The sequence below is a fragment of the Panthera uncia genome, chromosome E3, assembly GCF_023721935.1.
Source record: "Panthera uncia isolate 11264 chromosome E3, Puncia_PCG_1.0, whole genome shotgun sequence".
Lineage (NCBI taxonomy): Eukaryota > Metazoa > Chordata > Mammalia > Carnivora > Felidae > Panthera > Panthera uncia.
This window is the reverse complement of record NC_064815.1, coordinates 19685524-19697697: the sequence shown is the minus strand read 5'-3', so window position 1 is coordinate 19697697 and position 12174 is coordinate 19685524. Positions and strand designations below refer to the sequence as shown.

At 38.7% G+C, this 12174-nt stretch overlaps 1 protein-coding gene across 1 annotated transcript in view; it reads right to left on the bottom strand.

The window, feature by feature from the left end:
* Positions 1 to 12174, bottom strand: part of LOC125928480 (S-adenosyl-L-methionine-dependent tRNA 4-demethylwyosine synthase TYW1) — a 212648-nt gene that overhangs the window by 107372 nt on the left and 93102 nt on the right. Inside the window, exon 11 of the mRNA XM_049639186.1 lies at positions 5272 to 5381. Within this exon, the coding sequence (XP_049495143.1) occupies positions 5272 to 5381 (110 nt within the window). The remainder of the gene's footprint in view (positions 1 to 5271; positions 5382 to 12174) is intronic.

Here is a 12174-nt window from a genome sequence, read left to right as displayed (position 1 = left end):
CTAAAGCACACTAAAAAACAAAGGATTCCAAGCCGGAATAAGGGAAATGATTAATGAGTTAAGAGTAAACCTTATCTAAATACAGGATACAGTCAGGATATGCAGGATATAACCAACTAAGAATGGCTTTAATTCTTTGAAAATTGTCTTTAAATGTTCCTAAAGCATTTCTGTTTAAGCCTGAAATGTGTATTCCCACAGATACAGCATTATTAAAATAAAGATTAAGTTACCATTCAAACTCCCCAAACACCAAATTAATCTGCAGTATACTTAAAACTACAGTACTAATAAATCTATTTCAATGTTACCTAATTAAATACAAAATTTTTTCCTATAGTAAAATGTAACCCAAATTCCAACTAAGGAAACCACTAATACCCTAATTCCTTTGGTTTCTTATTTTGTTTTGCTCTTTGCAAGCCACAAGGGGGCACAGGGTAATAGCACCGGCGCTCCAACAGGGAAACTCTAATCTGGGTTTGGAAGAAAAGAAAGGGGAACTTTCCTGAAGGGCCTCGGAAAGTGAGTAATTACATCACGCGGGGTAAGCCATCTCTCCAGACCAATCCCTACTGAGGAGTGCAGATCTGGGGAAGAGAGACAACAGACTCCACCAGGGGCTAAGATGAAATCTAGAGTTACGTATCTGCATCTGTAGAGTCCAAACTCAGGGCCCACGTCACGACCGCACCCGGGTACGGGGTTCAGAAGCGGCAGTGTGACTCGTGTGAACCTCACCATCCTTTCTCTGAGGCTCACTATTCAGAAAGGAAGGGGACCGGTTTTATTTACACCCTCTCCCCTAGGGATGAATGAAAACTAGAACACAGAGATTTCACTCACTGCAGGAGGAATTCGGCTTCATAAAAAAAGAAAACTTTAGACTATAACCACTGAGTGAAGTTATAAATTAAAATCTCACTGCCTGATGAATGTCTACAATAAAATAAACAACCGCGAATTTGAATGGTTTAGATTACTTGCTGCTGAGAGCCAAGAAAAGAGAAAACATACCCAATATTCTGAAACACTAAAATTCCATTATTTTGCCCAAGTTCTGTGATTTTTTTAAAAGAATACAATTAACACGTTTGTCTGTCGAGGGCTACAGACCACCAGCCGTTTTCTAGAAGAGCTCTGGATTCTCACAAAGTATGTATTTGATCCTTTAACGTTTAGGGCTTTCCCCCCACCCCCTTTTATAATACTATAGTATCAGAGCCAGGTGTACGGTAATTATTGTAGCAATAAGGGCCACCTGAGTGGCTCAGTTGGTTCGATGAACGACTCTTGCTTTCGGCTCAGGTCATGATCTGACGGTTCACGAGTTTGAGCTCCACAACGGGCTCTGCACTGACAGTGCTGAGCCTGCTTAGGATTCTCTCCCTCTCTCTCTCTCTGCCCCTACCCTGTGCATGCTCTCTCTCAAAAATAAAAATAAACTTCAAAAAAAAATTTTTTTCATTATTATAGCAGTAAGACAGATTTTCAGAGAAGCCAATGTCTTAGTTAAGCTTGGAATGAAATAAAAAGCATCAACAAAGAGTTACCACAATCCTAAAACTGGTGATGAAGAGAGCTCTCGCTCTTTGTGACAACATAAAATTTAACAAATGAGACCTCCTTTATGCTCATGTGTCAGCCTTTCTACACCCACCCCACCTTCAAATATAAATCCATTTTCTACTGCTACTACTACTTTAAAGAAAAACTGCTTTGGCGCCCTGAACAGTGTCAGCGTACAAACGTCAACCAGCTCCAATCTGAAAACCTTTGTAGAAAATTTATTTTTGATTATGTGAATAGCTGTTCTGCTGTCATGGTAACATAGGTACCATCCCTTCCCCCGTAGGCATTGAAACCCCTATTCAGGACTCACTGGTCCACAGATACGGTCTATTCTCTCTCTGCAATCCATTCTCTATCTTCCCCCTACAAGATAATATACATTTTTTACAACTCTTGTTTCTTACCCCCATGGGAACATGAAGACAAGCCAATATGAGATGCCTACTGATTACAGGATATGCAGGTAAGTACAAGGTAACTGATCAGATACACCGGCCTACACAGGATGAGCCCTTCCGACCAGCAAGGCAGACAATAAAGAACATGTGCTCTCTGAGTTCACCTAACATGTTATTAACATGAATAAAGTCAGCCTTATGATTTATTCATTACTTATTTCCATTTAAAGTGAATTTGCAAAAATGTTCCTGTCAGAAAAATTACTATCAAAACTCAAATTGTCATCCTGCATCAAGGACATCTCAGAATGAAAGAATGAATGCCTCGTCCTTAGGGCTGCTTCCTCCCCACACAAACTGCCTGGGACACAGCTCACTCAGGGAGATTGCCAGATGTCTGGGAAACACGTCCTCACGGTCATCGTCCCATTACTGAAAGGTACAATTGGCTCTTTAGGCACTAAAATAAAACTTACTAGAATCGAAAGATAAATTACTGGCATGTGTCAGCTTCTGATGTTATGATCTGTGATGATTAATTTTATCTGTCAACTTGGCTGAACCACAGTGCCCAGATATTTGGTCAAATATTATTCTGGATGTTTCTGTGAAGCTGTCTTTTGGATGAGATTAACATTGAAATCAGTGGACTTTGTATAAGAGCAGATTGCCCTCTAGAAGGTGGATGATCCTCATCCAGTCAGTTGAAGGCTTTAATAGAACAGAAACTGACTCTGCCCAAGCAAGAAAGGATTCTGCCAGCGGACTGCCTTTGAATTTGAACCGCAATTTTCCCTGAGTCTCCAGCCTGCTGGTTTACCCCAAACCTACACAATCAGGTGAGCCTGTTCCCCAAATCAATCTCTCATTCTCAATCGCTGCACACACAACCATACACACACACACACACACACACACACACACACACACACACAATCCTGGTGACTGTTTCTCTGGAGAACTCTGACTAATACATGATCCAAAAGAAAACAAGACTTCACCTTGAAATTTTTTAAGAAGGCATATGGTTTGTTTGGAGATCAATAATCAATATTCATTAAATCAACGACTGTTATTGGTCCGATACCAGATGTGAAGACTTAGTTCTTCACCAGCTTCATTTAATTTTCCTAAACACTGATAAAAGACATTGCTTTATCCAAACAAGGGAAAGTAATTTGTTAAAAAAAATAAATAAAAAGTGCTTGAGACTAAAGCCAAGATGCAAATTTAAGTATTTATGAGCATCTTTGCAGATGTACAAAAATAAGTCAGTACATACACCGACACCCGCAAACACACATGGGTCCACTCTGCATAGAAAAGTCATAAAAAATAAAATAAAGGCATAATCATTGACTGTTTATCCTTAATAAATTACTATTGATCTTAATCATGATTTGCATTACTTTTCTCAATTTCTCATACGAAAATAAGAACAGTAATAAGTACTGATGTATAATAAGCAATACATTTGGTCTTTGGCCCTGGTTCCTGGCAGAAAGCTCCTAAAACCCTTGGGATTTCCTGACGGAAAGTAGCAGAAAGTAGCGGCTCTTGTCTTTCATCAGGAGCCCCTTTGAGCACACCCGAGTTTACACTAATGAGGTGACTTAGGGCCCTTAAATAGCCTCAGGACAGGGCTGGTCACCGGAGAGCCCAAGTGATTAGAGGGCTGGAATTTTCAACCACACCACAGACCTCTTGGGAGGGGAAAGGGGGCAGGGTATGAAGCTCTAGAAAAACTCGTGAACAACAAGAGCTGATGAGCTTCCAGGTTAGTGAGTGCATCCAAGTGCCAGGGCGATGATGCGCTCCAGTTCTACTCGGACAGAAGCTCCAGTGCTTAGGAGGTTTGCGGACTTTGCCTTATGTCACCTCTTCCTCTAGCTGTCCGTCTGAATCCTCTAAAATACCCTTTACAATAAACTGGTAAATGGAAGTGAATGTTTCTGAGTTCTGTGAGCCACCCCAATAAATTAATCAAATCCAAAGAACAGGGAGTGGGAACCTCCAATTTACTGCCAGTCAGAAGCACAGGTAACAACCAGGACTTGAGATTGGGGTCTGATGTGGGGCAGTCTTACAGGACCGAACCCTGACCCTGAAGGGCCTGATGCGACCTCCAGACAGTGTTAGAACCAAATTAAATTTATAGGACACCCAGTCAGTGTCTACTGAGAACTGAAGAATTGCTTGGTGTGCTAAAAAAGAAAACAGCACTTATTAGAAGTACTGTAATATAATCTCAAGGAGCAGTGACCTGACACAACAAGTTTCTTCACATAAAAGAAAAGAATCGCCTGATCTTCAAAATGCTTATTACTGGGGTTTAGAAAGACTCCCACACATGAAGCTAGCACCACAAGAGGGTCTTTATCAACACCTTGGTTAAAATTCATTTTTTATTACTGCACAGCAAAGGAAAGGAAAGGACAGGACAGGAGGACTTGTAAGTGGTAGGTGGAGACAAGCACGTAGATTTAACAGGGAACCTAACAAATTTCAGTTCAGTATATGCAGCTATCACCTCACCAAGCCAACACTTTGCGAGTCCACCACCTCTGTCACAGCACTGGGCCTCGAGAAGCGGTCCCCAGCTCGACAGCACTGACACCACCTGGAAAGCTGCAGAAACGCACATGCCTGGGCCCCACCTCACATCTACTGAACAATCTCTGGAAAAGGAAACCAGGAGTTTGTGTTTTAACAAGACTTCTAGACGATTCCTATTTACACTAAAGCCTGAGAACCAGAAACCTCCAGTAAAATCATATACCTTTAAGTATGAAACAGAACTGAAGCAGGAAATTCAGAAACTGGGGGGCAGAATTTTTACATCACTATGGATCAGGTGGAGGGAATTTTTATTAATAGTATCCCTCCTTTTTTATAAGGCATTTATATAACTAATACTATATCACTGATATTATTTAAGATTTTTCCAATGACCTCAACTTTTCAATCCATTCTGAGGCTGCTTTGTGCTTACTGAGACAGAACAATATCAAAAGTGTTCAGGGTGGGTGATAATACACTCCCAGGCAAAACTTACAGGCCTCGTGCATCATATTTGCAATTGCTAAGCTCTGAATTACGTTTTTTTAGTTCTTCCATCATATGGGATGTAAGAGTTGTCAGTAAAAACGAAAAAAGCCAAAATGTATACAGTATTTCTATAAAGTTTTCACTTCCCCGTATGAAAATTTGCCAGTGGGATCAAAGTCCTGTGAAAGAGGCAATTGGGCTGCCAATTTAATTCGCACTAATTAGCATTCCTTTGTAAAAGGTAGATAAGTACCTTTAAACTGCTTAATCATGCTCTGATGGTTTTCAATGGCTTCCTTTAAGATCATTTCAGGCTGGTCCATCTTCCACCGCCATTCAGTGCCCACTGGGTTGGTGTGGTGCCTGAGAACGAGAGGCAAAAGTTCTAAAGGACTCTCTGTAATAACACCTCAGTCATCTACTATGCCATAGTCCATAAAATCACAAAATTAGAGTTGGTTTCCCCCTAGGAGCTCAGCTATTTATAGCAGTGTTTTCCAGCTTATTCTAAGTCATGACATCTAGCAGAGAGGGTTAGATGGCAGAGAAGTGCCTAGCTAAGACTGAGGATTTAATCAGAACAATACGAAATGTGCAACCTTTTCTCCCAACCACCCACCACCAGGTTAACAGGCATCCATTAACGACCGATAGAATATTGCTGGAAGAGTTGCACAATCACAGTGACTGACCCTCCCTGAGAGGCAACACAGTGGAAACACCTACAGCTTAGGATGGATCAGACATTAAGAAAAAACCTGTCGGGGCGCCTGGGTGGCTCAGTCGGTTGAACGTCCGACTGCAGCTCAGGTCGTGATCTCATGGTTCGTGGGTTCAAGCCCCACATCGGGCTCTGCACTGACAGCACGGAGCCTGCTTTAGATTCTGTCTCCCTCTCTCTGCCCCTCCCCCACATGTCTTCCCTCTCTCTCCCTCTTCTCAAAAATAAACATTAAAAAATATAAAGGAAAAAAACCTGTCAAACCAGCCCCCATGCTACACACAAGGATCGCCTTGAGGAATTTTAAACCTGTGGTACACTGAAGGGAAGCACAGAAACAGTGAATCTCAACTCAAGCCCAACTCCTGACTAGATTAACCTAAACTCCAAAAAGGCCTAGCAGAAAGGAAAGGTGTACTGATTTTCAAACACACAAAAAAATGCACCTCATCTCTTAAGTACTACATAAGAAGTCCAACTTTAAACAAAAACAAAACAGAAAAAAAAAAAAGAATACAAAAAACAAGAAAACAACACATTCCCCATAGACAAAGCAATTGGCTGAACCAAACTCTTGACCCAAGTGGTGAAACTATTTGACAGGGAATTTTAAAAAACTATGATTAATATGTTAAAAGCCCTAATAGAAAAGGTGGGCGATATGCAAGATCAGATGGGTAAATTCAGCAGAGAGATGGAAATTATAACACAACCACCAAAGAGAAATGCTAAATATGAAAAACAGGCCTTCGACCAATTCAGCAGTAACTTGTAACAGCTGAGGAGAGAGTAAAAAAACTTGGAGACCAATGCAAATAAGCCACCTAAAACACAAAGTTTTCTTTTTTAAGTGAAAAAAAAAAAAAAGGGACACAGCATCTGAGAGCTGTGGGACAACACAATACCTCCAAAATACACATACTTGGAATCCCGGAAGGAAAACAGAGATAACAAAGCAGAAGAAATAGTAGAAAAATGACCACTAACAATTTTTCACAGGTAGTGAAAAACAACCACAGATCCAAGCAGCTCTCAGAACAACCAGGATGTATTTATTTATTTATTTTGAGAGAGAGAGAGAGAGAGAGAGAGAGAGAGCACGCACGCATGAGCAGGGGAGGGGCAGAGAGAGAGAGGGAGAGGGAGAATCCCAAACAGGCTCTGCCCTATCGTTGCAGAGCCCTCTCACAGACCTCAAACTCATGAACCCAGAGATCATGACCTGGACCGAACCAAGGGTGTGATGCTTAACCAATTGAGCCACCCAGGCATCCCCAGGATATTAAAAAAAAAAAAAAAAAAAAAAAAGCCTAAAAAGACACATAACCTAAGAACAAAAGATTAAAAATTACATCTGACAACTCATGAGAAAACAAAAGCCAGCTGAAATTATAATGACACCTGAGAAGCATGCTTAAAAAAAAAGGAAATAAAACTCATCGACCAGAATTCTAAACTCAGAGTATCTTTCAGAAATGGAAAATAAAGGCTTTTGCACACAAAATCTGAGAGACTTCCTTGTCAGAAAACCTACATCACAAGGTATGTTAAAGGGAATTGTTTACACTAAAGAAACATATACTAGATAGAAACCTGAAACTATACAAAGAAATAATGAGCACTGGAAAGGGGGGGAAAGGGGAAAATCATATTTACCTTTTTAACCTTTAACTGCTCTAAAAATAACTGACAGTGTAAGTAAAAAAGAATAGCAATGTACTATGCGTTTACAACTTATGTAACACTTACTATGCCAACAATAGCAAAGGGTAGTAAAGAGGAATAGGGAATATGCTGTTGTCAAATCCTTACACTACATATGAAGGGGTATATTACTTGATGGTAGACTCTGATTAATTAAAGATGTACATTGTAACCCTTAGGGAAATCTCTAAAATATTTTTAAAATACATAAATAATAAGCCAAGATAAAACATAAAATCATTTGGGGCGCCTGCGTGGCTCAGTCAGTTAAGCGTCTGACTTCAGCTCAGGTCATGATCTCACAGTCTGTGGGTTCGAGCCCCGCATCGGGCTCTGTGCTGACAGCTCAGAGCCTGGAGCCTGCTTCCGGTTCTGTGTCTCCCTCTCTCTCTGCCCCTCCCCTGCTCATGCTCTGTCTCTCTCTGTCGCAAAAATAAATAAAAACATTAAAAAAAATTTTTTTAACATAAAATCATTTAAAATGCTCAATTAACATGACAGCAGGTAGAAAAATAAAAAACAGAATAGATAACAGCAAGATGTAGATTTTAATCAAACCATACCAATAGTCACTTTCAATATAAATGGTTTAAAGCATCAGTGAAGAGAGATTATCAGATGAGTCTATATGAGGCCACTGCACTGATGGTGTGCACCCTACTTAGGATTCTCTCTCTCCCTCTGCCCCTCCCCTGCTTGCTTTCTCTCTCTCTCTCTAAATAAACATTTTTTTAAAAAAAGGAAAAGAAAAATTATATGAAGCCAGAATTACTCTAATACAACAACAACAAAAAAAACAGATTAAGACATTACAAGGAAACTACAGACCAATACCCTCCATGAACAGAGACATAGAAACCTAAAAAAACAAAACAAACAAACAAAAACCCTGAGCAAATCAAACTCAGCAACACATAAAAAGGATAATGTGTCACAACCAAGTACCGTTTATCCCAGAAACACAGACTGGTTCAATATGCAAAAATCAATCACTTTAGTTCACCAATTTCCTTTTTTTTTTTTTTTTTTTTTTAGTAGGCTTCATGTCCAGCATGGAGCCCAACACAAGGCTTGAACTCACAACCCTGAGATCAAGACCTGAGCTGAGATCAAGAGTCAGACACATGGGGCACCCGGGTGGCTCAGGAGGTTAAACGTCCGTCCGACTCTTGCTTTCGGCTCAGGTCATGATCTCGCGGTTTCATGAATCCAAGCCCCATGTCAGGCTCCGTGCTGACAGTGGGGAGCTTGCTTGGGGTTCTCTCTCTCTCTCCCTCTCTCTCTGACCCTCCCACACTCGTGCTGTCTCTCTCTCTCTCTCTCTCTCTCTCAAAATAAATGCATAAATTAAAAAAAAAACAAAAACAGTTGAACACTTAACCAACTGAGTCACCCAGGCACCCCTCTGATTCACCATTTTAACAAAGTGAAGAAAAAATGATTATCTGAATAAAATGCAACATCCATTAATGACAAAAACTCTCAGCAAACTAAAAATAAAAAACAGAATCTCTTTAATCTCATGAAGGGGATCCAAAAAAACCCTCATAGCTAACATCAAACTTAACAGTAAAAGAATGAATGCTTTCCTCTTAAGATCTGAAACACTGTAAAAATATCCTTTCTGACCACTCCTATATAGCATGTAAATCCTAGTAGTGAAATGAACCCAGAATAAGGAGTAACTCTCTCTTCACAAATGACATGTTTGTCTACATAAAACTTCAAAAGAATCTACAAAAAATATACTGGAACTAATGAGAACTAGCAAGAGAGCCTAGCAAGTGCATAAGATGCATGGTCAATATACAAAAATCAACTGTCTTTATTATATACTAGAATGTGTGGTATTGGCCAAAGAAAGACACATAGATCAAAGGGACAAATGAATCCAGAAATATACCCAACTTATATTATTGTGAACTGATCTTTTTATAAAGGTGCAAAGGCAATTTAAGGGAGAAAGGATAATCCTTTCAATAAATGTTGCTACAACAGTTGGATATCCAAAAGCCAAAACAAAAAACAAAACAAACAAACAAAAAAAAAAAAAAAACAATTTCCATGCATACCTTGAACATCATCAGTAATAAGACAAACTGATAGCATATACCTTCTGGTAGGACTGATATACTGAGAACACATTGCTTCACACAAAAATATACATAATTTCATTCTCATTATGAAAATAAACCAAATACAAATTGAGGAACCTTCTACAAAATACTTGACCAGGATTTTTCAAAAGTGTTAAAGCCATAAAAACAAGGAGAACTAAGAAACGGTCACAGACTGGAAAAGACTAAGGACACATAACAACTAAATGCAATGTGGGGTGCTGGACCGGACCCTGGAATAGAAAAAGAGCAGTAATGGAAAAACTGGCAAAATCTCAACAGTCTCCAGTTTAATTAATAGTGTTACATATATTTTAATTAGCAAGAAATGTGAATTTCTTGCTTGTGATAACTGTCCCATGTCCCATGTTAAGATATTAACACTACAGGAAGGTAAATGAACGGACACCAGAACTTTCCAAACAACCTTTGCCACCTGCCACATAAGAAACAGTTTTCCTTCCTTAAAACACGAAACGTTGGAAACACAGGGAAAGAAGCATCATATTCACATGCTGAAGTATAAATTGATATGATCTGGGTCTAAAATACATAGTAAAAATCCGAAAACATTTTATACAGCAGAGTACTCATTATAACACAACCAGCCATAATAGCAAAAACAAAAACAAAAAACCTAGCTTGATGAGCACCGAGTAATGTACAGAATTATTGAATCATATTGTACACGTTCAACTAATATAACACTGTATATTAATTATACTTCAATTTTAAAAAAGAAAAAATTATATTTGCAAAAATTAAACCCATCTTGACCACGATCTCTTGTTTTTCAATGCTGGACTCAGTGTTTTAATATATTGTTTAGGATTTTACACCCATACTAATGAATGAAACTGCACCGCAATATTTGTTTTTAATGCTGTTCTCTGGGTCGCTATCAAGGTTACGCTAGTGTTTTGTTTTGTTTTTTAATTTTCTTTAACGTTTATTTTATTTTTTGAGAGACAGAGCACTAGCGGGGGAGGGGCAGAGAGAGAGGAAGACGCCAAATCTGAAGCAGGCTCCAGGCTCTGAGCTGTCAGCACACAGCCTGACAGCAGGGCTCGAACCCATAAACCGTGAGTTCAAGACCTAAGCCGAAGTCAGACACTTAACCGACTGAGCCACCCAGGCACTCCAGTTACACTGGTTTCTTAAAATTAGTCTATGAGTGTTCCCTTTTTCTTTGCTTTCTGGAGAATTTCTTTTCCTTGAGTATTTGCTTAGAACTTACTTATAAAACCATCTAGGTCTGGTTTCTTTTTGATACGGTTTGTAACTACCGATTACATTACTCTACAGTGATTACAGAACTGCTCAGAATGACATTCTTCCTGAATTACTTTTGAAAATCTAAATTTACAAGGAATTTAGAAATTGGGAACCGGCCAGTGATTTCCAGGGACTAGGAATGTGGAGGGCAAGGGAGTAGGGGTAGCAAGAAGGAGCCTTTTGGTGATGGAAAAAGTCTGTATTTTGATTGTGGTGATGGACACACAATTCAAAAATATGATAGAATTGTATAGGAATACATACATACGTACTCCCACCACACAAATGCGTGCATTTAAAACTGATGAAATCTGAATAAACTCTGTAGATTTTTTTAAATAAATAAATAAATTTACAAGGAATTTGATTATTTTTCAAATTTTCAAATATTAATACTTTACTGTCTACTGTCTTCAATCTTTGCAGCATCAATAATTATTTATCCTCTTTCATTAGTTAATAGTATTTATTCCCTCTCTCCTTTTTTGATCTCACAAATATCATTAAACTTCTACCAATTTCAATTGCATTTGATTGATAACATCCCCACACACCACACTACCTAATCAAGTCTTTAAGATTTTGTTCTTGAAATTTATTTGCTATTTATCTTCTACCAGAGCAAAAAGAGCACATCAAAAAATTTACGGGAACAGCTCAAGTTCATTTGCCTTAAACCAAACTACAAAGCACATTCAGGCCAAAAAAAACACAAAAAAACAAAAAACCCAAAACACAACAGAGTGACCAGATAACCTAAGAAATAGACAAAGATATTTACAAACTATATATCAGATAAGGGTCAATAACCAAAATATATATGGAATTCCATTAATTCAATAGCAAATAATAATAATAATTCAATTTTAAAGTGGACAGAGGACTTGTAACTCAATTTTTAAATGGGCAGAGGACTTGACATTTCTCCAAAAAAGACATACAAACGACTGACAGGTATATTAAAAAATTCTCAACATTACTAATCATCAGGGAAATGCAAATCAAAATCACAATAAGATATCACCTCGTACCCATGACTATGGCCACTATCAGACAAAAAATAAAGTAAAATAAAATAACACATGTTGGCAAGCATATGGAGAAATCAGAACCTTATGCACTATTAGAAAAGCAAAATGGGCTCGTGAGTTCGAGCCCCGCATCGGGCTCTGTGCTGACAGCCCAGAGCCTGGAGCCTGTTTCAGATTCTGTGTCTCCCTCTTCTCTCTGTCCCAACCCACTTGCATTCTGTCTCTGTCTCTCTCAAAAATAAATAAACATTAAAAAAAAAATTAAAAAAAAAAAAAAAAAGAAGAAGAAAAGCAAAATAGTATAGCCA